Source organism: Misgurnus anguillicaudatus, unplaced genomic scaffold, assembly GCF_027580225.2.
Source record: "Misgurnus anguillicaudatus unplaced genomic scaffold, ASM2758022v2 HiC_scaffold_29, whole genome shotgun sequence".
Lineage (NCBI taxonomy): Eukaryota > Metazoa > Chordata > Actinopteri > Cypriniformes > Cobitidae > Misgurnus > Misgurnus anguillicaudatus.
Window position 1 is genome coordinate 4946828 of NW_027395279.1, and position 27595 is coordinate 4974422.

At 38.2% G+C, this 27595-nt stretch overlaps 2 protein-coding genes across 4 annotated transcripts in view; one reads left to right on the forward strand and one right to left on the reverse strand.

Annotated features, from left to right (window-relative positions):
* The window catches only part of LOC141362798 (histone lysine acetyltransferase CREBBP-like), a 56440-nt gene extending 47288 nt beyond the window's left edge, over positions 1-9152 (forward strand). For all 3 annotated transcript variants that reach the window (XM_073865046.1, XM_073865047.1, XM_073865048.1), the window contains exons 22-31: positions 3325-3402; positions 3494-3561; positions 3646-3796; positions 3898-4044; positions 4140-4253; positions 4593-4758; positions 4854-5021; positions 5100-5261; positions 5352-5633; positions 5947-9152. In XM_073865046.1, coding sequence (XP_073721147.1) covers positions 3325-3402; positions 3494-3561; positions 3646-3796; positions 3898-4044; positions 4140-4253; positions 4593-4758; positions 4854-5021; positions 5100-5261; positions 5352-5633; positions 5947-8160 — 3550 coding nt within the window. In that variant the 3' untranslated portion in view covers positions 8161-9152. The remainder of the gene's footprint in view (positions 1-3324; positions 3403-3493; positions 3562-3645; positions 3797-3897; positions 4045-4139; positions 4254-4592; positions 4759-4853; positions 5022-5099; positions 5262-5351; positions 5634-5946) is intronic.
* Positions 9153-12212: 3060 nt separating this feature from the next.
* LOC141362898 (heat shock protein 75 kDa, mitochondrial-like) lies at positions 12213-27405 on the reverse strand. Its single transcript, XM_073865163.1, has 18 exons — positions 27204-27405; positions 26699-26866; positions 26492-26574; positions 26218-26358; positions 23455-23526; positions 22836-22996; positions 22629-22738; positions 22478-22551; positions 22233-22388; positions 20559-20679; positions 20410-20479; positions 20181-20328; positions 19920-20105; positions 15974-16112; positions 15206-15291; positions 14469-14614; positions 12932-13004; positions 12213-12812 (listed from the first exon to the last, which is right to left on the reverse strand). Exons 1-18 carry the CDS (start codon positions 27322-27324, stop codon positions 12711-12713), a joined length of 2157 nt encoding a protein of 718 aa, XP_073721264.1. The 5' UTR covers positions 27325-27405; the 3' UTR covers positions 12213-12710.
* Positions 27406-27595: the final 190 nt, after the last annotated feature.

The following is a 27595-nucleotide window of genomic DNA, read 5'->3' on the forward strand; positions in this document are numbered from 1 at the left end:
CAATGCACTGCATTAGGAAGTAGGGCAGTGATTAATCGTGATAAATTGCATACAAAATGAAAGTTTGTGTTTGCCTAATGTGTGTGTGTGTGTGTGTGTGTGTGTGTGTGTGTGTGTATTGTGTGTATTGTGTGTATTATGTTTATATAAGTATATGCATACATGTATGCATTTAACCCTCCTATTATGTTTGGGGTCAAATTGTATATAAAAATTTTTAATTATATTATTCCTACAATTTAATTTAAAATCTGAGTTTATTTAGCATATGGTCGCTGCCCGATGAAACTCACGTATGTCCAAAACGGTTACTTTTCAGAAAGTGAAAAAAACACCATATATCAAAAGCAGTTAATGTAGCGTTGTCATACTTGGTACGGCATCTTTACATGTAACCATATTCTTGCCAGTGTAATGATATAATCCACATTTGACCAAAATTGAGTTTAAATGGACATGCGTGCATATTTTACAGTAACTGTGATCGATACGCGTTCTTCCGATCATTAATTAGAATGGCCAAGTCGCGTTTCGTATTGACGGATGAATACGCTCAGTTCATTAAATAGCCTACGTCTTAGTTAAATACGCTTACTTTATTTAATATTAATTATACATTTATTAAATGTCTTTTGCAAACTATGAAGGGACAATGAATCAATACACTGACATGCTAATGCTACACAGCAGGGGCGTCAGTTTGTGTTGAAAAGTGGTGGGGACAAAAGATCAGATAAAAACATTACTGCAGGACCGGAAAAATATTGAATAACGGTGCATCAAAAATGGGCATAGCGTAGGCTAGTCAACAACAAGAAAATACTCGGCATAAAACCCTCAACAATGTCGACTGCACACATGTAACAGTCCCTGCAACACCAGCTCAACCGAACAGTGCCAAAGCACCGTAGAAAACAGCAGCGCTTTTAGTCAATGATTACAATGAATTTCATTACATATGTACAAGAAAACACACCATAAACATACAACGCAACATATGTGACACTAGAACACAAAACCAGTCTTAAAGGAATAGTCTACTCATTTTCAATATTAAAATATGTTATTACCTTAACTAAGAATTGTTGATACATCCCTCTATCATCTGTGTGCGTGCACGTAAGCGCTGGAGCGCGCTGCGACGCTTCGATAGCATTTAGCTTAGCCCCATTCATTCAATGGTACCATTTAGAGATAAAGTTAGAAGTGACCAAACACATCGTTTTTCCTATTTAAGACGAGTAGTTATACGGGCAAGTTTGGTGGTACAAAATAAAACGTAGCGCTTTTCTAAGCGGATATAAAAGAGGAACTATATTTTATGGCGTAATGGCACTTTTGGGAGTACTTCAACTCACCTGAAAAATCCGCTCCCCTTCTTACTCTCATAATGGGAGAGGGAGAGTGTTACTGCGCCGAGTCGAAGTACTCCCAAAAGTGCTGTTCCGCCATACAATATAGTTCCTCTTTTAAATCCGCTTAGAAAAGCGCTACGTTTTATTTTGTACCACCAAACTTTTTCGTATAACTACTCGTCTTAAATAGGAAATACGTTGATGTGTTTGGTCACTTCTAACTTTATCTCTGAGTGGTACCATTGAATGAATGGGGCTAAGCTAAATGCTATCGAAGTGTAGCAGCGCGCTCCAGTGCTTACGTGCACGCACACAGATGATAGAGGGATGTATCAACAATTCTTAGTTAAGGTAATAACATATTTTAATATTGAAAATGAGTAGACTATTCCTTTAAGCATCGCTTGATTTTTCAGAACATTTTAACCAAATGCTTTCAAAAAGTGGTGGGGACATCCCCAGCGTAAATAACACCAATGCTAGACAGATACTTTGTTTGCACAGTCCTACCTTAATTAAGTCACTCCTAGATGTTCGTCTGGCGTCCGGGGGAAACGTTTACCTCGATGAAGGAAAGTCATTGTCATGTTTATTCGCCTATATCCAGTGCTGAGCTTCGATGAAACTTTACGAGACCGGCGAGATGCTTCACAGGCGGAAGATATGCGGCGTGATTGACAGCTTTGACACCAAATGGATATACGTGAAAATCAGATGACATGATTTCACAAGTTTTCATTGGCCATTTAGGTATGTGACGCATACTGTATACGGAAATGAACCTGGACATTCAATCTGTCGAAAAATCTCAAAATCGGCAAAATGAACATACGTGATTTTCATCAGACAGCGACGATATGCATACATGTATGCATTTAACCCTCCTATTATGTTTGGGGTCAAATTGTATATAAAAAATTAAAATTATATTATTCCTTCAATTTAATTTAAAATCTGAGGTTATTTAGCATATATTAAACTATTTGGATTCACTTTGACCCCAAACATTAAAAGTGTTGCTAAAATTTGAACATAACAGGAGGGTTAAGAAAAAATGTTATTTATATATAAATTAGTTTTAATATATAATATAAAATGTGGGTATAATAAAAATCCAAAATATATTTAATTTTTTAAAGTGGTTGCATAACGAAAAAAAATTAATCTAATTAATTAGAGGCTTTGTAATTAATTAATCAAAATTAATCACATTTAATCACATATAAATATTTGACCTGAGAACATTGAGAAGTAATTTTTTCACATGGATTTTTAGTATACCATGAATAATGACTGAATACATAAGCTTAAGCAACAAAATATTGTTTATTTTTGTTCAACCAAGTTGTTGTACTCGGAGTCAGGCTAACGTCCACGCTAGATGCTATATGTTTTGCATTGAGATAATACTTGAGGCTCTAATTTATACATAATTATTATACACACACGTGCATGTATATGTCTAAGAAATATTTACTATACATTTTTATATTTATATATTATATTATATATAAATATGTAAATATATTATTTTGTAAAATTATACATGTATGTGTGTATTTATATATAAATAATTATTGCACACACACGTGCATGTATATATTTAAGAAATATTTACTATACATTTTTATATTTATATATTATATTATATATAAATATGTAAATATATTATTTTGTAAAATGATACATGTATGTGTGTATTTATTTATAAATAATTATTACACACACACGCGATGTAAACAAAAACTTTTATTTAACTTTTATTTATCTTGCTATAAATTGTTATGCAGCCCTAATTTTGTATGCGATTTAATCACGATTAATCGTCAACAGCCCTATTGGAAAGGCTTACTTGGTACTTTACAACAAATAAAATGCAACTTACAACAGATGCTGTAGCATATGTTATATCCAGAATTAAGAAACATGACTTAAATTATTAAATATATATACATCGTCTTTCCCACAGCTTCGTTGAATGTAAAGATTGTGGCAGGAAGATGCATCAGATCTGCGTCCTGCATTATGATGTCATCTGGCCAACAGGGTAAGTGATTCATCCACCTGTACTCCTGCAGTTCACTGTGAAGTAACGTGACGTTCCCCTCACGCTTGTTTTTGTTCTTCCCCCAAAACAGTTTCATCTGTGACAACTGTCTGAAGAAATCAGGAAAAACGAGAAAAGACAACAAGTTTTCTGCTAAGAGTAAGCACCTCATTTGTTGTTCTTTATACTTCTAGCTGTCTGCTGCAGAGTGAAATAACCCTGTGTGTGTGTGTTTGTATTCAGGGTTGCAGACCACACGGCTGGGCTCGTACATTGAAGACCGAGTAAATAAGTACTTGAAAAGACAGAGTCACCCTGAGGCCGGAGAGGTGTTTGTGAGGGTGGTGGCCAGCTCTGATAAGACCGTAGAGGTCAAACCCGGGATGAAATCCAGGTACAGACACTTGAACGAATATACAATTAAAAGATTGTGACTAAGAGGCAAATGGGTTTTTTTGCGTGTGAGATTATTCGCATCATATCATTTTTCTGCAGGTTTGTCGACTCGGGGGAGATGTCAGAAACCTTTCCCTACAGAACCAAAGCACTTTTTGCATTCGAGGAGATTGATGGAGTGGATGTGTGTTTCTTTGGCATGCATGTCCAGGAGTATGGATCCGACTGTCCTTTTCCCAACACAAGGTAGTATTTAGCTCAAGTACTGATTGGTTTGAAAACAAAAAGTAAATCATGTCTTGAAAAAGCTAAATATACCATGCGCACTTTTGTCTTTCCAGACGGGTATACATATCATATCTCGACAGTATTCACTTCTTTAAGCCTCGGATGCTAAGAACTGCAGTTTACCATGAAATTCTCATCGGTTACCTGGAGTATGTTAGGAAACTTGGGTAAGTTTAAGTACGACGTTGATAAATGTTAGCATTCACTCAAGTTTCACATACAATAAGTTAAACTTAACGTCAACATCGACTATAAGTAAGCCATTCATAGATTTATTCCCCTGATAAGTCTTTACTCTTAATAAGTCTACTAAAAAAGCAGTATAGACTTGTTCATAAGTTAAGGTCATAACTGATTTTAAGTGTCATCTAGTGGTGAGATTGTGAATTGCAACAAACAATTCACAGCTCACCCCTTCCTTTCGAAACGCATAGAGAAGCTACGGTAGCTCCCACGGGACACAGGATGTCGTCTTGTGCACTAATAGGGATTTTTTCCATCCAAAGGTATACGACTGGCCACATCTGGGCCTGCCCACCAAGTGAAGGTGACGACTACATCTTCCACTGTCACCCTCCTGATCAGAAAATTCCCAAGCCCAAGAGACTTCAGGAATGGTACAGAAAAATGCTGGACAAGGCTTTTGCGGAAAGAATCATTAATGACTACAAGGTAAGTTATAATAAATGACTTTCTATTGATACTGGGTTAACATCTTTTAGACTTCCTGACAGATACGATTCATTAAATGACTATGCGTTATACAGGACATATTCAAGCAGGCCACAGAAGACCGGTTGACAAGTGCCAATGAACTGCCCTATTTCGAAGGAGATTTTTGGCCTAATGTTCTTGAGGAGAGCATCAAGGAGCTGGAACAAGAGGAGGAGGAGAGGAAGAAGGAGGAGAATACAGCATCCACTGAGACGACAGAGGTTAGTTAGACAGCCAAACTGTGATTGAAAACCTACAGTTGCTTTTAGCCTTTCGTTAAATGTTATCCATTTCGACAGGGAACTCAAGCCGACAGCAAGAACGCCAAAAAGAAGAACAATAAAAAGACCAACAAGAACAAGAGCAGCATGAGCCGCGCCAACAAAAAGAAGCCTGGGATGCCGAATGTAGCTAATGATTTGTCCCAGAAGCTTTATGCAACAATGGAGAAGCACAAAGAGGTTTGTCCCAATTCTTTAGGTACATGGATAAAATAGCATTTATTCCACAGGCCTTAATGCTAAATCTTTTTAATTCTAAATAAAATATAGGTCTTCTTCGTGATCCACTTCCATGCTGGTCCAGTGGTCAACACTCTGCCTCCAATAATGGACCCTGACCCGCTTCTGAACTGCGATCTGATGGATGGCCGTGATGCATTTCTGACGTTGGCCAGGGACAAGCACTGGGAGTTCAGTTCTTTACGTCGCTGCAAATGGAGCAGTATGTGCATGTTGGTGGAGCTACACAATCAGGGCCAAGACCGATTTGTGTACACTTGCAACGAGTGCAAGCATCATGTAGAGACACGCTGGCACTGCACCGTTTGCGAGGTCAGTCCTTTTTTTTTATGGCTTTGATAGAACAGTTTGGGTTACTGTTCCCTACCTAGTGGATTGTTTTTGGATGTAAGCATTGTCAAGTAGTTAGGAGTCCTAAGCTCTGAAACTAAAATCGCTTTTTTATAAAGTTGAGCAAGCTACTTAACCCTAGGTTGCTCTATTAGGCCTTAAATATTACCATGAGGTGTAAGGCTAGTCTGTGGATAAAAACAAATTCTTTTTGCCTTAGTTATGCCATGTTAAGTGAGAAATCTATTCTGTGAAGTATTCTGAAAACACGATTTCCACTTCTGATTTCTTTCAGGACTTTGATCTATGCATTAACTGCTACAACTCCAAGGGCCATGAGCACCAAATGGTGAAGTGGGGTTTGGGCCTGGACGACGACAGCAACAACCAGGGCGGCGAGGCTAACAAGAGCCCACAGGAGAGTCGACGCCTCAGCATCCAACGCTGCATCCAGTCGCTGGTGCATGCCTGTCAGTGCCGCAATGCCAACTGCTCTCTGCCGTCCTGTCAGAAGATGAAGAGGGTGGTGCAGCACACCAAGGGTTGCAAGCGCAAGACCAACGGAGGCTGCCCTGTGTGCAAACAGCTGATCGCATTGTGCTGTTACCATGCCAAGCACTGCCAGGAGAACAAGTGTCCCGTGCCATTCTGTCTCAATATCAAGCACAAGCTGCGACAGCAGCAGATGCAGCAGCGGCTGCAGCAGGCGCAGATGATGCGCCGGCGTATGGCACTCATGCAGGGCAGAGGAATGCCTCAGAGTCTGCCCTCCCCAACTACCTCAGCAGGTCCGGGGACACCCAACTCTCAGCAACTGCAGCAGCCTAATACACCCCAGACCCCGCAGACGTTACCCAGCCAACCCCAGCAGCAGCCTCCGCATCAGAACGTGGCTGGTATGGTGCAGGCATTCCCCAACCAGCCGCCTACGCCAGGGTCCCAGGGAAAACCAGGACCACAGTCCTCACCTCTGCCCCAGCAGCAGTCTCCTCTGCCCATGCCTCCACAACAACAGCCACAGCCCTCTCCACAGCAGCAGGCAGCAATGAAGGTTGCAAAACAAATCCAGATTATGACCAAAAACAAGCAGCTCCAACAGCCGCAGCAGCCAGACTATAGAATGAATATGAACGGGATGCCAATGAATCAACAACCCCGCATGATGCCTAACATGCAGATGATGGGCCCACGTGGTCCTCAGATGGTTCAAAACATGCAGCCTGGCCAGTGGGCACCAGGGATGCCAGTGCCCATGCAGAATCCGCAGGCGCCTCCACCGCAGCAAGTTCCCCCTCAGCAGATGGCTATGGCCCCACAGCAGCAGCCTCAGGTAACGCAGACACCCCAACAGGCCCAGCTTATGCAGCGTGGAATGATGCAACAGCCGCAGCGGCAGATGCAGGGTGTCATGCCTCCCCAGCAAGCGCCACCACAGGCTCCTCAGCAACAGGGCATGCAGCAAAGAGGATTGACCAGCAGTATTGCCCCAGGAGCATTGCAGGACCTGCTACGTACCTTGAAGTCACCGAGTTCCCCTCAACAGCAACAGCAAGTCCTAAATATTCTCAAGTCAAACCCCCATCTCATGGCTGCGTTCATCAAACAGCGGACTGCAAAATACCAGTCTAGCCAGCCACAGCAAGCGCAGCAACAGCAGCAGAATCCACAGGCAATGCTCGCAGGTCAGCCAGGAATGCCGAACATGGCTGCCATGCAGGCCGGCGGTGTGCCAAGACCCGTCATGCCCCCTCAGCAGCCTCAACCGGCCGCCACCCAGACCATGGCCGGCCTCGGACCCCAGGCGCAAATGATGAATGCCGCAAACGGAAACCAGCAGATGTTCCGTCGCCAGGTCATGCGTCAGATGCCTCCGGGACCACAGAGATTCCCGCAACCAGGCCCGGCTAGTTACTCTCAAATCCGGATGCAGCAACAGATGAACATGCAGGGAGGTGCTGGGCCTATGGGTCAGATGGCACCCATGGCTCAAATGGGCCAGCCCACTATGAGCATGGAAGCCCAGCAAAATTTGCTGCATCAGCGCTTGCTGCAGCAGCAACAACTGCAGCAGCAGCAACAACAACAGCAGCAGCAGATGTTGAAGCAGCAGCAGCAGATGGGTTCGCCAGCACAGGCCACTTCCATGAGCCCTCAACCCCATATGCTTGCTGGGCAGCAGCAGGCCATGGCCAACACGCTGGGCAACCAAGTGAGGTCTCCTGCCCCATCGCCCCGTCCCCCCTCCCAACAGCAACCACATTCCAGTCCGTCCCCACGCATGCAGCCCCAGCCCTCGCCGCAGCACGCCGCCTTGCACTCCAGCTCCTCTCATCCCAGCCTGGCGGGGCCCATGCCCGGTCCCATGGACCAGGCTCACCTGTGCACACCCGAACAGAGCGCAATGCTTCCTCAGCTAAACGCGTCGAACAGTGGAGGGTTGACCAACGACTTGAGTATGGTCGGGGACACCACGGGAGACATGTTAGAGAATTTTGTAAAGAATTTGTAGCATTAAAAAGACTTCTGTAAGGAGATACTTGTGTTTTCGGCACATGTTGTACTGAAATCAGAGACGTCGGCAGAAATGCGACGAGGTAATGGACTGTACAAGGTTTACACAACCGATGGACTGCTTTTCTTCCGTGTTGGAGGGATTAAAATAACTATTTAAAGAGCAGAATCACAAAGGGTTTTTTTCTTGGGAGGGATGGTCCGACCAGCTGTAATTCAATCCTGGTTCATGCGTTACGTTTTTTTATGATTTTTTTTTCTTTGTTTTTTTTTTCTCGGGGAGGGGTGTTGTTTTTGGAATATGGACTTTTTAATGAAATTTCTCAAGGTAAAATATTTGATTTTATTATCGAAGACTTTCGTTTTGTATGTTTGCAAACTGAAATGCATTTTTTTTCTGTGTGTGTGTGTGTGCTCGTTTCGGGACTGTAAAATATTGTGGTGTGGAATCAGGATCAATTCTCATTCCCATCTGATACGTATTCACATTTACCAGGTTTGGAAAAGGACACGCAGCCTTTTTCTCTCCGGACTGTGGAGTTTGTACAGAGGACCTGTATTCATTTGTACAGAAAAGGAGCCTTGGCTACTGCACACACACGAACACGAGCAATCTGTGAAAATTGCTCTTATTTTTCAAGGTGCCCAAATGCGTTAATTTATTGGCCTGAATTTAGTAGTCGTTGCTTAAGATGTAGGAAAACGTTCCTCTTGTTTTCTTGTTTGATCTCTGAAACATCGATGATGTCCCCTCCACCTCGCTTATGAGGCCGGAGTTTCGTCTAACTGCTGATTTCTTCAAAGAGTTCTTCAGTCGACCTTTTTCTTTCTCCACGAAACTTGAATTGAAGGTGAACGATTCTTTCATGTAAATCATGCAGCTCGGTGACACTGTAAATAAAAGGAAAAAAGAATGAGATCGCTGTATAAACTGGTTAAGAACTTGTTTCGTACTTATATACCATTGTTAAATAAACTGTGTGCAACAGACGCCTTCTCTTGATTTTTACTCTCTGTGCATAATTTGTGGCTCTCAATTTGAACAGATCATGATCTAAATGAGATGTAAACCTGTGTCCTAACCAGCTGTTCAACCAAATAGAAGCAAGGCCATATGTGCTATAGGTAATTATATCTGCAGATCTTCAGTAGCTACATCAGGATGCCGAGGAGTGTGATGATAGCAGAGTGAATTGAGTCATACAAGTGATTCGAGTCTTTTGATTCTATTCACCAAAAAGATTCGTCCAGGTGGTATTTTCGTGTTATGAGCAGCACTTATATCGTTTATTATTTAGAGGTCAATACTGTGAGTTTGAGAATGTGTAAAATGTCTACAAATCTATAATAAGGCTGAGATTTTGAGAATGTTGGCAGTTTCTCCGCAGTTTTTGGCTTATTATTTGACTTGCTGGACTTTAATCTAATGGCATACGCCGAGTTTTAGTTTCATTATTACATCATTTTAATTGTGTACGGCGCCGTCGATCGTTTCTTATTTCAGAATGAGATTAAAGATAGACATGCAGCTTTTTGTTCAGTCGGATGTACATAACGTTGTAGGTGAAATTGTTTTTAAGAAATAAACTATTTTTGAAGAAGTAAAGCAAGTTACGTATGTGTGTGGGTCACCCATACACCGATGCCGCATTGAGCTCGAGGCCCGTTACTAGAATACGTTAACGAGTCCGCCATTTTGATGAGGGCAAAAATAAGTGCACACTCGGTGCGGCGTATGTGTATAGGTGTCCTTTTACATAAATGAAAATTTAATAGTTAAAATACAGCAATAACTGGCAAACGCAACTTGCAAAACCATGGTTTAACCGTGATTTTTAATAAATGAATAAATAAACAAACATGGTGTGTGGTAACTGCCCTACAAAGGCAAAATACCTTAACTCGCTAACAGACATTAAAACATTTTTTGCTTTTGTATGGCAATATAGTACAACTTTTGGTTTAAACTAGTAAAACCAGGGTCTTGCCGAGCTGCGCACATCGATCGGAGTATGACGTCAAATTACCGCGAGAACGATTGAAACGCTTTGCCTGTAAGGAGTAAATTTGCTTTATTAGCAAAAAATATATGTGGTTGAGTCAGAAAGAAACTTTAAGACGGATTAAACGCTTTATTGAAGTACAGTGGGCCAACAGAAGTTACGTGCTTTACATTTAAAACAAATCCTGGACTACCAGATTGTAAAATAAACAGATTCGCACAACTAATCATCGCGTGTAAGTTTCATTCAAGTCAACTTCATTGGTAAGTCAGTCAGGTTTCATTCTAATTATCTGATTGTTTTAAAAGTACACTGTTCATTTAATTGAGTTGTTGCTTGAGGTATTGCGAATCCATTGAACTATTATTAAATTAATTAAAAATATCACGAATGTTTTTATTTGTTTTCATGTTTATTTTGTTCTTTGTAAAAGGGAACAACCAACATTAAAAATGCCAAGAAGCAAAGCGTCTGCCCTCCCCAACAAAAGCAAAACAAACGATATGCAGGTAAATACATAAAACTAAAAATACATTCAAATGATAATTGAAAAGTTTGCACTTTGGAAATGTGCTGGATCTGCCATTTTTTTGTGCCCTACCAGAAATTCTTACTGATTATTTTTGCTGTTCTTTTAATTTCTATTCAATTTTTTGGACTTAAAAATTTCCTCTTTAAACAAATGTTATCCTTTATATTTTTTGTGTTAGGCAGAATACATGTTACAACTAAATACCAGAATATTAAGTTGATGCAGATTTTTCGGTTTTAAAATCTAATGGTGCAAAATCAGCTTTACTGCGCCCCCTGCTGTCTGAATAATGAAACTACAGATTTCACAATCTTGTGTGAAGGATTTTTTATCAGACTTTATGAGAGCTATATAATTTATAAAACGTATAGTATCCCAGATGAAAAATGCACTTCATTTAAATTTATTTAAAATATGTACGTTTTTAAGTTAAACTTATGAACATTCAAGCTTACTTAACTCTGCTATTTTGAGGCACCATTTATTTCGGTACACGGAAAATAAATGAAAGTACTGGTATTTAGTATACCTTTAAGCAGGGGTGCTTTTTCTAAAACCAAAAATCAAACCCGATTTTGAAAGTTTTGAAATTAAAGTTGCCCTGATTCTTCTAATTTATAATTTTTTAATATTTAAAAAAATAAGCAAACATTACTCTGATTTTGCATTACTAATGCAGTTTTATTTTCGAGTTTGTTGAGTTTCATGATGCATGCTATATTCACCATCAAGTGTGCATGTATATTAAAAAAAAATCACTTTAATTCCTTGCATTTAATTTCAATTTACATTTTTGTAATGCACAAATAAAACAAAAAAGTTAAATTAAAAATATGAACATCTGTGTCAATGACGTTTATCGTTTTTCTTTATCTCACATGGCATGATGGGCAAATTAAAGGTCATTGCAGGCCCTCGTTTGGGCATCTCTGCTTTTTAAGGACTACTGAAGTTGAACTATACAAATAAACTAATTACAAGTAGAGTATAACTTTAACAATATTATTCATGTACTAAAAGCTGGTACTACTACTAGCTGGTATATATGTTTTTTTTTCCTAAATTCAAGTGTACTTCATTTTTACTTGGGATGCCTTACTGTTTGATTTGATTAGTTTTATTGTTATGAATACAGCTTTTGTGAGCTCTTATGTATATTAACAATAAGAAATGGAAAAGGACAGTCTTTGTAAAGATGAAGGCGAAGTGTAAATAAGGTCAAAGTGTATTAAAACAGAGCACCTTTAACATTCCTCTTAAAAATAAAGGATCAATTAAGAGTCCTTAGCAGTGATGTCATAAAAGAACCAATTCTTAAAATAAAACAACCTTTTGGTCAAATATTTTAAAAGATTAATTTCTTACATTTCCCTTTTCCATTAAAGATAAACATTTTCTGTGCATGTTTAAGGTTCTTTATAAAAGTATACACCGTAATTAAGAAAACCTTTTATTTAAAGTTTAAAATAAAAGCTCCACTATTAAATTTTTCCTTTAGTATCAAAAACCAAAGTCTGAAGAGCACTTGATTTTTAATTTCACAGGTAGAAACTACACACAAAGCTGTTACTGGGAATTGCATACAGCTAAATATTTTCTGGATATATTGCATTTACAAGCTACAAAGAAAATGGTTTGAAATGTTTGATAAGGACATGTGGGACTTACGATATTTTTAAAAATGTTCTTTTGTAAACCAGCCGCAATAAACAGACATTGTCTGACCTTTAAAGTAATTTACTATTTTACAGATGATTGTTTCTATTCAAAGAAAACCTCCTTCCAAGTTACTTTCAGTATTCATCGCCCTCCATCACAGACAGATGGCAAAAACTGCATTTTTTTCAGCATGTAAAATGTGACTCCACCCAAACTACAGATATCAGAGTCTTTATAAATAACTTTAGTTTGAGTTTAGATCAACAGCCCAGGCTGTGATGTGGTGATGGAGAGCCGTGCGCAGCTCCAATGATGGTAAAACAAAGTCCAGCAGTGTAAAATTCAGTATGGGATTCAGTGTTTCTCCAGGGCTTGTGTGAGAAGTTTATTTAATCTGGAAATCATCGGACGGGGGTCTTCATTCAGCCCAGCGGTGATCATGGCATTGTCATAGATCTGGAGATTAAACATGTATTTTAACACAATGAGACATTAACATACATTTACTTACTATTAACTTATAATGATGATGATGATAATAATATTGTCACATGCAGGTCATGGGTTCATCTCACCTGATCCAGAAGCATCTGTGCGAGATCAGGGCTTGAGTCCTTTAGATCATGGAGTTTCTTGATGAGGTCGTGTCTGCAAACCAAAGATTGAAATTAAAGGGGGGTGTAGAGATATTTCATGCATTCTGACAAAAAAGCAGTTGAACGCGTGACAGAGTATTTCTGTACCGTATCTAGAAGTTTCGGAAAGGTATTTTTGAACATGAAAGATTCATACGTAACAATCTTGCTCTATTTTATTTATGGGCAATTCTAGTGCAGGAAGTACAGTGGAAGTCCTTATATGGGCACTTCACCTGGAATAGCAAAAAACACACCAACCAAGAACTGACACAAAATCAACGTCACCCAAGTAGTGTTGTTGTTTGTACGGGAGTTTGTTCAGCTTTCCAGCATTATGGAAACAATGCATATAGTCTGTTTATCCGGTGAAGCAGCAGAGTTTTGTGTGTTGTTTTAACGCTGGATTTCGTTGAAATGGGGCGGTCCCAACCGGGTCATGAGTCACAGGCGGTAAGTAAAACTGCATCAAATACCTGCATCTTGATGCAATCATCGCGTAAGTGCTTATAATGTAAACAAAATTAACATTACGGGGTGGTTTCCCGGACATGGATTAGCTTAAGCCAGGACTAGGCCTTAGTTTAATTAGAAAATAGAACTAGTTTTAACAAACATGCCTTACTAAAAACATTACTTGTGTGCATTTTGATACAAACAAAGGGCACTGGTGTATTTTAAAATATGTCAGTGCAAGTTGTTGTCAGTTTTTGGACAGCTCTTACATTTATTTTAGTCTTAAACTAGTCTAATCTCTGTCCAGGAAACCACCCTGTAGTGAATCATGTTTTGTGTTTGTTGCTTGCTCAAACACTTTAAATAATCCTTAAAGTTGATCTGTCTTTTATAAATCTCATACAATTCAAGCCTCTTTGGGTATATGACAGATGTAATACTACTCTATAGGTACTCAAGATTAACTAAAGATAAGCAAAAATGGCTGGTGTTGTGTGAGCTTTAAAGAAAAACCAACACAAGGATGAAAGCTTTCACTTCATCTAAAACAATTTTTTTTACCCCAAATCATATATTGAGTTGTCCAAATTTTGTTTGTACTCCCAATAGTTACTGTAATACATACAGTAGATCATTGTATTGTAGTATTACTTAAATCACAGTAAAGGCTGTATAACAACATAACCATGACAAGAAACAATACACTAGCATATGTTATTTAAAAAGAATATCACGTCTTTATGTCTTTATTCTGCTGAACACAACAAAGACACCCTCTGACTTCCATATTATGTGTTTTTCCTACTATGGAAGTCAATGGCTGCCATCAACTGTTTGGTTACCATCATTTATCAAAATATCTACTTTTGTATTTAGCATAATAAAAAATACTCATACAGGTTCAGAACAACATGAGGGTAAGTAAACGATGACAGGATTTTCATTTCATTTAAATAATATATATGTGCTAGCCTAGTTTCTTGTCTTTATGTACTGGATGTGTTTTTTTAGGGTTACGTACCCAGTATTGATCTCCAGTGTGGGCTGTAGTATCTGTGCTCTCTCTTCTGAGCTGCGGGCGAGTTGTTGTGTGCGCAGGAAGTGACGCGCAGCGCCCATCTCCAGTACTGTGATCATGGCCGGGTGTGTGTCTAGACGAGGGGTCACCTAAAGAAGATGAGGTACCAAACACACCATGAATGTTTGAGCTATGAAATGCATTAGAGGAGCAGTAGACATGATGTCAATAACACTTTACAATAATGTTGTATTTTTTATTGTTAGCTAATGCATTTAATTTGAACAATATCATTTTTAAAATCTTTGTTAATGTTAGGATGTCAATACACTTAAATAATTTAAGTTCTTTGTCCATTTACTAATTTTAACAGATTAATAGTTTTGATAAAAAAAAATTTGGACAGCGAGATATATCGAAACCATCCCAGGCAGCAGGTGACTCCGAGACGGATTTCCGTGGCAGATCTGGCCCGGAGTCATCTGCAGTGTGGGATAGAAATACCGCAAATGTGCACATTGCAGTACTCGTATTATAAAGGGTTTGCAATAACTGAACAGTTTCTTTTCCCCGAAAGGTGAAACATGTATGTTGTTATATCATTTTCAGTTTTTATTGTTAACTAATGCATTTACTAATATTAACAAATACAACCTCGTTGTAAAAGGTTAATGAAATGAATGAAGACTCTGGCTGTCAAATGCAGCAGGTGAGTTGTGTGTCTCTGTAAATGTAATAACCTTGATGTTGGTGACTTTCTGTCCGAGTGAGTTCCTCATCCAGGCCATCAGATCATCAGCCTGCTGTTCGGTTAACCTCTCAGACTCTGATCAACACAAATAATATCATCAGTGTCTCAAAACAAAATCTAAGTAGTTGCATTTGTCCAAATGCTTAAAGCAAAAGTTCAGCCAAAAATAAAAATTAACATAATTTACTTGCACCGTCTCACCATGCCAACATGACTATTTGGCGTAGGCTTGTTTGTCATGGCACATGCAAGAACTAATGTTTGGCATGCCACCCTAAATTTAACATGCTGATCTATTTGCTTCCATGAATATGTGAAAAATTTGTGACCCTAGACCACAAAACAAGTCATAAGGGTCAGTTATTTGAAATTAAGATTTTACATCATCTCAGTGCTGAATAAATAAGCTTTCCATTGATGTATTGTTTGTTAGGACAGGACAATCTGAGGGTGCAAAAAAAATCTAAATATTGAGAAAATCGCCTTTAAAGTCCTTAGTAACAGATATTACTAATGAGAAATATATTTATGGTACTAAATATACAAAATATATTCATGAACACGAACTTTACTTAATTTTGACCCATACAATGTACTTCTGGCTATTGCTACAGATATACCCGTTCGACTTATGACTGGTTTTGTGTTGCAGGGTCACGAATGACTTTTGGGTGAAGCATTCCTTTAAGTCACTAAACACAGCAGAGTAAAACTTTAAGCAAAACACACTCAGGAATCAGCTGTGGTTTTATCTTACCTGGTTTGCTGTCTTGAAATTTCTCCTCTTTGTAATGATCGACCACGATGTCCGTCTCCGCTGAGATGAGTTTCTTTCTGTCAAACTCTCGGAGGTGAAGCAGCGTCAGCTCATCAAACTGCTCGAAGCAGAACAGAACCTGCCCAAAGAAACAGAACCTCAAATAAATTGCGTTTCTCAAACTGGGGGATGCGAGATGGCCCCCATCATTTTTGAATACACAAAAATTAATCATAAATTCTGTGCAGTTTAATCTAAAAAAAAAAAAAAAGGCTACAAACTAACAGCACTACATTGTGTTATTTATATACACTGTATAATTTTGTTTTGTTTGAGTCAAATTTTAGGTTCACATTCACAAGGGGGGCGCACACTGAAAAGTTTGAGAACCACGTTCAGAAATCAACCACAGGAATGGTTTGAAGCAATTCACAAAGCCTAATAACCCTTGAAATTCAGTAAGGCCACATATTATTGTATGTTTGAAGTGACAATTCAGATTTTTACATGCGTTCTGTCTGCAATGTAAGCATACAGATCGGATATTCCCATCTCAAGACGTGTCGTGCGTCATTGAAAATGCGACGCTGGCAAATGAAGTCAACTCGGGTGGACACTACCCGTGATCACATGACGACTCTTAGCAGAGCAATGGAGGACGACAGCTGCACTTAAGGGAGTAATGTTAAAGTTTTACAGGTATGTCTTGTTACAGAAATAAAGCTCTATAATCTTGTATAATCATTCTGTCTGTGTCCATTGCATATAGCAACATTTGACTTCCTCTGTGGTTTAAGTTGTTCTGGGTCAGTATGCCATAAATTGTTTTGGTTTCAAAGTGTTTAGTGTAAATGCTGATATCAGATACAGGTCGCTTTTAAAAGATGATTTAAGTGGGTCGTCAAAAAAAAAAATTGAATTGGGCATCAAGATTAGCTGTGTAAATCCAGCCTTAGTGCCCAGCTGACGTTATCCTTTAGCAATACTTTGGCCGTTTTGAGGTATTTTGTCCATTTAACAGATGTGGTAGCGCCCCCATGTGTCCGTTTTAAAAACTACACTCAGTCTTGTCAATGTATGATGCACATTTCTTATGATGTTTAAAGCTGCAATCCCTAGTTATTTTGGTTAAAAATAAACAAAAACCTGTTATTGAGCAAGGACACAAGAATCTGTTTAACCATACCACAATTCACAACAGCAGCTTTAAATGAACTTAAAGGATTAGTCCATTTTCTTAAAAAAAATCAAGATAATTTACTCAACACCATGTCATCCAAAATGTTGTCTTTCTTTGTTCAGTCGAGAAGAAATTATGTTTTTTGAGAAAAACATTCCAGGATTTTTCTCATTTTAATAGACGTTAATGGACCCCAACACTTTTAATGCAGTTTAAAATTGCAGTTTCAAAAGGACTCTAAACGATTGCAAACGATTGTCATTTTTGACAAGCAAAATAAAAAATATGCACTTTTAAACCACAACTTCTCGTCTATCTCTGGTCCTGTGACGCGCTAGCACGACCTCACGTAATTGCGTAGTGACGTAGAAAGGTCACGTGTTACATATATGAAACGCACATTTGTGGACCATTTTAAACAATAAACTGACAAAGACATTCATTTGTATCATTCCACATCAGAGTATGTGAGTGGTGCGGAGTGGGAGCGGAGCGAGGAGGGGAGTGGCGTAATTTTGCCAGGAGCGAGGAGCGTTTTTTTAAAATGTCGGAGCGTTGTGATTTTCTCTCGCTCCGAAAACGCTCCACTATCGCTCAGTTACGAGTCACAACTCGTCAGACTCCGGACCAAACCACTGTGAGAAAACAGAGGGGGACTTAAATTGTTTCTTAACATATTTTGCATTCGTTTGCATTTGTGTTGTTGTCTAGTACTTTCACAAACATTTATATACAGGGCTTGACATTAACACCTGCCAACCCGCCAAATGCGGGTAGATTCGGATGTGGCGGGTAAGACAGCCAATCCAACTAGCCACTTTGGCAGGTTGAATATAATTTTTTAATTGTAGTTTTCTTAAAAGTAATGCGAAATGATAAACAATACGCAATGCGACACTGGGAAACTACAACTTCCATGAGCACTCTGCACCAAGCGCAACGCACAGAGACCATTTGACGCGCCCGTGATCAGCGGAGCGTTTCGGACCAAAGCCCCACATTCCAGAGATCGCGCGAGAGCTGATGGATTTGCGAATGAATAGAGGACGCAGTCAGAGCGCATACACACTTCGGGAAATATAGAACAATTGCATTGAAGTGATTGAAGAGATATAAATTGCGTGCACACTCTCAGGACAAGAGCGGATAGCCTGCCTGCAAAAGCTAATTTTTCTTAAAGTGAATGCAGCATTGGATATATAGCTTTAATTAAAAATATGTTCAGCCAGCCAGCATTTGTTTTGTTCAGATTCAGAATAGTTCTAGTATTAATATAAAAGTTGGCTTAAAGTGAAGGCAGTAGACTATTATATTTTTTCGTTTGGCTATTTGTCTAAATTAATATTTTAGTTTGTGATTTATTTCTTTGATTTAATGTAATGTTTTTCGTTTGATAATTTCGTTTATATGAGGTTTTTCATTTAATCATTTATTTAATTTTAACACATTTTTTTGTTTTGCTTTGTTTAAAAGTGAGGTAAATGATAGCTTAATTTGGGCTAATATTAGCTACTATTTCAGTATGTGATGTTCTTTACTTAATAACTGCGTATAAAATAAAAATATGTTCAACCAGCCAGCATTTGTTTTGTTCAGAATAGTTCTAATTAATAGCCTATTTATGTTGGCATAAAGGCAGTAGCCCTATATTTTTTCGTTTGGCTATTTGTTTAAATGAATATTTTAGTTTGTAATTTCTTTCTTTGATTTAATGTAATGTTTTTCGTTTGATAATTTATTTTATATGAGGTTTTTCATTTAATCATTTATTTAATTTCAACACATTTTTTGTTTTGCTTTGTTTAAAAGTGAGCTAAATGATAGCCCAATTTGGGCTAATATTAGCTACTGTTTCAAATTCCAATATATGATGTTCTTCTATTAGTACTGCATATTAGTTTTTTTTATATATATAAAAATTTGCCGTAGAGCGAAAACGGAGCGATACGTAAGTAAGGACGGCGCGGGGAGTGAGCGAGGAGCGGAAAATTGTATACCCAGAGCGGAGCTTGAGCGGAGTAATTATGAAATGCTTTGAGCGCGGAGCGCAAATTCTTTCCACTCCACTCCGCTCACATACTCTGTTCCACATACAACAATGTCGCAACGGTCCTCTTTCTCCACACTGGGGCGTAGTTTCGATACGTCATCCGTGACCTCTTGACGTGATGACGTATTACGTGATGTTTTTGTGGTTTAAAAGTGCATATTTTTTCCTTGCCAAAAATTACAATCGTTTCGCTAGATTAGACCAATATGCCTCGTTTGGGATCGTTTTGCAAGTGTTGGGGTCCATTAAAATTAGAAAAATCCTCAAAACATAATTTCTTCTCAACTGAACAAAGAAAGACATCAACATTTTGGATAACATGGTGGTGAGTAAACTATCTGGATTTTTTAAGAAAATGAACTAATCCTTTAAAGGGACTGTTTACCCAAAAATAATTACAAAAAAAAGTTACAAACCTATATTAATTTCTTTTTCTGATGAACGCACAGGAAGGTATTTTCAGGAATGTTTGTAACAAAACCAATCAGACTTCCATTATATTATTTTATCCTGCTATGGAAGTCAATGGGGTCTCTGATCGGTTTGGTTACAAACATTCCTCAAAATATCTTAATTCGTGCTAATCAGAACAAATAAATTTACAACAACATGAGATTGAGTAAATGATGACAGAATTTTAATTTTTGGGTGAACTATCCCTTTAATAAATGACTAAACTGTTGTGTAACTGTTTTCATACAGATGTCTAGTCTCACCTCCATGTCTTTTTGTTTCATGGCCTCATAGTACGGCGAGTGTTCGGCCAGGTGTCGGTTCGGCGCACACAGATAATAAATATTCCTGCTTCCCGCCTTCATGCGTGATGCGTATTCCATCAGACTGGTCTGCTGTCCTGCAGGAAGAGCTGATGACTCAAAGCGCAGCAGCTTACCGATGTCCTCCTGTGACATTATAACACAGTCATTTAGAAACAGAGACAACTACGGATCAAATACGACTAACAAACCGTTTCGCACCTTCACGCTCTGCTCCGCTGTGGTCACGATGCCCTCGCGCATAAACAGACCGTAGTCCTCAAAGAAACGGCCGTATTTCTCTGGATCTTTCTTGCTCTGGTCCAACAGGAAGCGAATGATACGCTGCTGTAAAACATCTCGCAGTTTCCTAAAGGAAATTAAGCATTTGTTACCCTCTGTTAAACATGATAGTGGTGATTTGTGGTCATATATTGCACAGGGTTTATACCTGATCAGGGCGCTTTCCTGCAGCAGCTCTCGACTGAGATTTAAGGGAATATCTTCACTGTCCACGACACCTGCCAATAAAGCAATGAGACTTATATTTGTTCTCACGTGATATTGTGTAATGCTTGTGTTGATGGGTGTCCTGCTCACCTCTCATGAATCGCAGCCACTTGGGAAGAATATCTGTGGCTTTGGTTTGGATCAGAACCTTCCGGCTGTAGAGCGCCACGCTGGATCCCATCTCACGACTCACATCAAACATAGAGGGTTTCTTCTCACACACACACACAAAAAAACATCAGCTATGCAATAAAAACAGAAGTTTGACACATATAGGGCTGCAACTTACAATAATTTTCATAGTCGATTAATCGTGTGCTTATTTCATAGTCGATTAGCCGTGCGCTATTTTCCATAGTTGATTAATCGTGCCCTTATTTTCATAATCTACTAACTGTGCACTTATTTTCATAATCTACTAATCGTGCACTTATTATAGTCGATTAATCGTTTGCTTATTGTTATAGTCGATTAATCATGCGCTTATTTTTCATAGTCGATTAATCGTGCACTTATTTTCATAATCTACTAACTGTGCACTTATTTTCATAATCTACTAACAGTGCGCTTATTGTTATAGTCGATTAGCGGTGCGCTTATTTTTCATAGGTAAACGTGCCCTTATTTTTCTAAGTCGATTAATCGTGCACGTATTTTCATAATTGTGTGCTTATTTTCACAATTGACTAATCGGATGCTTATTTTCCATATTCGACTAATCATGCACTTATTTTCCATAGTCGATTAATCATGCACTTATTTTCATAATCTACTAACAGTGCTTATTGTTATAGTCAATTAATCGTGCACTTATTTTCATAATCTACTAACTGTGCGCTTATTGTTATAGTCGATTAGCGGTGCGCTTATTTTCCATAGTCGATTAATCGTGCACTTATTTTCATAATCTACTAACCGTGCACTTATTGTTATAGTCGATTAGCGTTGCGCTTATTTTCCATAGTCGATTAATCGTGCACGTATTTTCATAATTGTGTGCTTATTTTCACAATTGACTAATTCGATGCTTATTTTCCATAATCGACTAATCATGCACTTATTTTCCATAGTCGATTAATCATGCACTTATTTTCATAATCTACTAACCGTGTGCTTATTATAGCCGATTAATCGTTTGCTTATTGTTATAGTCCATTAATCATGCGCTTATTGTTATAGTCGATTAATCGTGCGCTTATTTTCCATAGTCGATTAATCATGCGCTTTTTTTCCATAGCGATTAATCGTGCACTTATTTTCATAATCTACAAACTCTGCACTTATTTTCATAATCTACTAACCGTGCGCTTATTATAGTCGATTAATTGTTTGCTTATTGTTATAGTCAATTAATCATATGCTTATTGTTATAGTCGATTAACCTGCGCTTATTTTCATAGTCGACTAATCGTGTGCTTATTTTCACAATCCACTAATCAGATGCTTATTTTCCATAATCGACTAATTGTGCACTTATTTTCATAGTCTACTAATCCTGCGCTTCTTGTCCATAATCGACTCATCGGGCGACTATTTTTTTTATTAAACTGCAAATCAGGCGACCATTTTTTATTAATCGACTACTCAGATAATACCTACATGTTTACTCAATTATAATTTTCACTTATAGTTAAATAAGGTACTAAATTAGGGTATTCACGAGTAATTTTAAAAGTGCAAAAGCCAAAGGCATATCATAACAATTATTATCAATTTTATCGATTAGTTGTTGCAGTCCTAGTCTCATGTATCTCTCATACTCACCATCTCAGGCACATAGAAGATGCTGCGGATGTTGAGAGGAGCATCGGCACGGTAGTGAAGCGTGTATCGAGGTTTATCATGAGCCTGAGCCACGTACCGATAAAACTCCTCATGTTGCCACTCGCTGATGTCTTTGGGCTCCATCATCCAGAGGGCCTGGAGAGAAGGATAGAGATGGAGACATCCGGAATAATGATAAGAGTTTCAGAGGGGTCAAAGGTTATTTGTTAGTAGACTCAACGCACCTGCAGGGTGTTCAGCCTTCGTCCGTTTAGAAAGATTGGAAAACTGACAAAGTTGCTGTATTTAGTCACAACATCTGAAAAATACACAAGAGTTGTTTCAGTCTACATCTTCTCCGACTAAAACGTGTTTTACGTAAGCAGAGTCACAAACCTTTGACGCGGTCCTCAGATGAGAACTCCTTACAGTCGTCTTTCAGGTGAAGCACAATCTTGGTCCCCTGACGGACACCTGAAGCTTCTGCGACCTCAAATACTCCAGAACTGCAGACACAAAAAACTCAATGAGTCGAATATAAAGATTGTTGGAGCAAACAGATCTGCTTTCTTGCAGATCAGTTTTAAACTGCTCTCCGCTCACCCATCTGAGGACCACTTGAATCCAGTAGCATCTGGTTCAGCAGATCGAGAATAAACGTCTACCTTGTCAGCCACCATAAAGGCGGAGTAGAAGCCCACACCAAACTGACCAATGATAGAGCTGCTGGCCTCAGCTTGGTTCTGAAGGGCATCCAGAAACGCCTGAAAATCAGAACGAGAGAGTCATGAAATAACTTCCTTAAGGTGCTTAAACGTACAATGTGGGACTTTTAGTGGCATCTAGTGGTGAGACTGTGAATTGCAACCAACGGCTCAAAGCATAGAGAATCTACGGTAGCTGTCACAGGCCAAAGACATCAGCGTCTTGAGACAACATAGTGACAAAATGCACCCTGTAGAGCAGTTTTTCCATTTAGGGCTACTGTAGGAACATGACAGCGACTTTCATATTAGGAGACCCGATGTGTATGTAGATAAAAACGTCTCATTTTAAGGTAATAAAAATAATACAGTTCATTATTGAAGGTCTTTATAAACCATTGATAATATAGTTATGTATGTTATATTGCATTTCTGTCAAGAGATCTTACTAAATGTCTGACATTGCACCTTTAAAGCTCATTGGTGGAATCAACCACAGGATCAGTTATAAGACACACCTTTGATCCAGAGCGGGCGATGGTACCCAGATTAGCAACCAGCTCTTCTTGACTCATTCCAATACCTGTATCCTAAAATATGATAATAAAGACTGTTAAACAAAGGATTTTATATTTTGCAATGGCAAAAATCTGGTAAGTACAAAAATATTAATTTATACCATCGTATTCAGCATTATCCTAATTATACTATTAAAAAAGACTTAATGAAACAATGTTTTCAGGTATTTGCATAACAATAATTTTTATTTCTTTTAAATATACTTTCCAAAACATGTCTCAAATCAATGTGCTTGACAATTGACAAATGTTGTTTCTTATAGACACATGCGGATATAAATACATTTTGAAAATATGGGTGCGTTTTCCTGGACTAGGTTTAGGCTATGTTTACATTAATGCGTTTATGCTTTAAAACGCGTTACTTTTGCTACGTTTACGCCTTTCATCTACACTACATCACCGTTTTCGACCCTCATAAACGGATTCGTTCGCAAACGCTGAAGACCCTGTTTTAGTTTGAGAACTCAGACGTTGCTCTGAGTGTAAATGAACGTAGATGGAGTCTTATGTAAACGAACAGCTGACGTTAACATGACAGCGTATCATTTTCAAAGTAAAAATTATTTTATTCATGTAAATATTGGTTTGCAACGGAGGTTTTGCCAAAAATAGTAAACATCTACCAACCAGCTATTATAAACGCTATATCGGATTGTTTTAACATGTATCCTTTTAGATAATGTCTGTTTTATATTAATGTTTGAGTATTGTTGGGTTTAATGTGTTTATGTTTTGTTTAAATTTAGTTAGCTTACGAAAGATAGACTGTAATTTAAGCGCCATATAGGCGTTGCAAAGGCCAATATGAAGGGAGAATTGTAATGGGTCAGACATTATTTTCCAGTTTAATGTAAGTTTTGTTTGCTTCTTTAAAATGAATTTCGTTTCAGTTAATTTGTCTCTTAATTTTAATCGATGTTTTGTTGATAAGTTTTGTGAATATAAATTAATAAAAACAATAAACTCAACGTCATTAATATAATGCTCGTTTAGGCGCTTGGCTTTTAGCTATTTGTGTGTTGCTAGCGGAGGACGTGCACGGACCTCGCACACTTTTAAAAATTAATGCAATAAGCATTTCTGGTAGGCTAAAGCAATACTTCACTTCTTACTATGTTTGATTGAAGTTTGCATTTGCGTAAATTTATTTTTGCTTCAAGTTCGCTACTGTTTACTGTTCACTTGAATGCTTTCTTTTTAAATCATAAAGACCTTTCTGTTTAGTTATAAAATTAAAATTAACCTATTAATCATATTAATATGTTGTAGGGGGAGCTAGAACAGTATAAGTGTTTATGTTTTGCTTAAATTTAGTTAGCTTACGAAAGATAGACTGTAATTTTAAATGCCATATAGGCGTTGCAAAGGCCAATATAAAGGGAGAATTGTAATGGGTCAGACATTATTTTCCAGTTTAATGTAAGTTTTGTTTGCTACTTTAAAATGAATTTCGTTTCAGTTAATTTGTCTCTTAATTTAAATCGATGTTTTGTTGATAAGTTTTGTGAATATAAATTAATAAAAACAATAAACTCAACGTCATTATTATAATGCTCGTTTAGGCGCTTGGCTTTTAGCTATTTGTGCGTTGCTAGGAGGACGTGCACGGACCTCGCACACTTTTAAAAATTAATGCAATAAGCATTTCTGGTAGGCTAAAGCAATACTTCACTTCTTACTATGTTTGATTGAAGTTTGCATTTGCGTAAATTTATTTTTGCTTCAAGTTCGCTACTGTTTAGTACTGTTCACTTGAATGCTTTCTTTTTAAATAATAAAGACCTTTTAATCAAAATTAACCTATTAATCATATTAATATGTTGTAGGGGGGAAATAGAACAGTATAAGACTTTCCCAAACACATTTTTATAGGTTCAAAAATAGTGTCTGTTATCAGGGGTGTCGGACTGGGGGTAAAACCAGTACTGATTACCAGGGCCCCAAAGGAAGAAAAGGCCCTTGAAAAGTCTGGAGTATATTATGGTGTGGGGCATGGGGGCCCATCAGGATTGCCTATGCATAGGGCCCAAAATCTTGTGCAACGCCCCTGTCTGTTATAGTTGCCAGCAAAGGACCCATGTATGAATTTTTGTCAATATCGCACACCCCCTATGCTGCGTAAACGTGCAAAGGTAAGCTATTATTAGAGTAATAAGTTATTTTACACTTTTATGCGCATGCCCAGTTACGTGATTGGTCATGTTTCATGCGTTTATGGTGGTGTATAGTGTGGATGAAGATTCTTTTTAAAATGCCAGTATAAACGAGGATCGTTTTCATTTTAAAATGCCGTTTTAAAACGCAAATGCTCTAATGTAAACATGGCCTTAGATTGATCCAGGACTAGGCCTTGGTTATATTTGGACATTTAAATAGTTTTTACAAACAAACATTACATAAAAACAATACTGGTGTGCATCTTAAGACAAAACAATGGTATTGATTTATGTTAAGATACGTAAAGCAAGATGTTTTTAAATGAAGGCAGCTCAAACATACATTTTAGTCTGGGACTAGGATAAACCCTGTCCGCAAAACTGCCCTGTAATGCACAAATTTTGTATTAAAAAAAAGTGTCCACAAGAACATTCATTATGAATTTAATCTGATCGTATCTGTGTTATATAAATGAGATTTCAAAACTCAGTTTTATAACATTTAAGATTACATATTAGCCTGTGTTTCATTGGTGAAGGATACCTGAATGGTGAAAGTTCCTTTATCTGCATCTGTCTGCAGGTGAATCTCCATCGTTGCTGCGTCTCCACCTGTTGTCATCATCTTGTGCCTCAGTTTCTCCAGAGCATCACTGCCATTGGAGATGAGCTCTCTGATAAACACCTAACAAAGCAAACATTAGTGATTATAATAAATAGTGATATATACTGTCTGTGATATTAGCTGAAGACAAACTACCATGATCTATACATGACACAATGTTTGAGTAATCTCTTGTTTCTTTAATCTTCTTTACCTCTTTCTCAGAGTACAGTGACCTGGCCACAATATCCAGCAGTTTCTTCGTCTCTGCTTGAAACTCATGTTTGGAAAAGGATCCTTATGCAAAAACAACAACTAAAGTCATCTCCTTATGTTCAACAGAGAGTAAATAATGTCTATAAAACACCCACAGTTAGTAGACACAGACACTGCATGATGAAGAGTTGTGTGTTTTTGATACCTTGTACACTCTCTGTGTCATTGATGATGTTGTGCAGCGTTTCCTCTTCTGCAGGTTCAGCTTGTTGGGTGCTGTAGGTGCGGTGGGTGACATTGGCACCGGTTAAATTTGAGCTCCAGATTCTGACAGGTCTGATGTGACACTGCTGCTGTCTGCAATTGGTATCAACTGTTAAAGAGAAACACAGAGTCAATATCAATAGTGATGCTAGGGTTTGTATTGGGTTGGCTATGAATGCTCATCCATCTCTGGACTTATACAGGAGTTATTTACAGAAACGTATCAAACTAATAAACACTTCAATTTGAGCACAAATCACGTGCATCTTAGCAAGCAATGAGTTATATGATCCATTAAATCCATATTTTCATATAAAAATGCCCGCCAGTGCCATCATTTAATCAATAGTTTCCAACACTTTGTATAATCTTGCTGGTGCAGTATCATGTCGTCATAGCGGTCTTTAATTAATACAGAATATTATTATTAAATTAAAAATTATTACCTCCATTGAATGTGGCAGGTACAATTCTGTTCCTTATCCCTCTGCTGGATGATAAGAGCCTGACATGAGCCCTCTGCGAGAGGTTTACAGAGTATTTGAGTAAACTTAATGATCGGATCATTTCTGCTTTGACCTATAGATGCTGGAAACTGCGGCGTGACAAGCGTACAGTGACCGAAAGGACCCAGCGGGCGCGGAATGATGGCGTCACCGTGGGGCTAAATATATGCCTGCGTAAAGTTTTTTGACAAATTATTGAACACAGTCGATGTCAGATTTGTTGTATGTTAGTTTGTTCAATATGGTACTTTTGCTATACGTAATTTCATACAAAAAGCAACCAAAACAATTATTGACTCTCGCGATTGTCTCGCGCGCCAAGGACACCTGCT

What these genes read in the sequence shown, in the direction of transcription:
- LOC141362898 (XM_073865163.1), bottom strand. Translation starts at nt 27,324, where the DNA reads ATGATCCGATCATTAAGTTTACTCAAATACTCTGTAAACCTCTCGCAG. An exon ending in ACCTGCCACATTCAATGGAG is followed by an intron (nt 26,867 to 27,203) that starts GTAATAATTTTT and finishes TCTCTTTAACAG; the next exon opens with TTGATACCAATTGCAGACAG. An exon ending in ACACTGGAGATCAATACTGG is followed by an intron (nt 13,005 to 14,468) that starts GTACGTAACCCT and finishes TTTGGTTTGCAG; the next exon opens with ACACGACCTCATCAAGAAAC.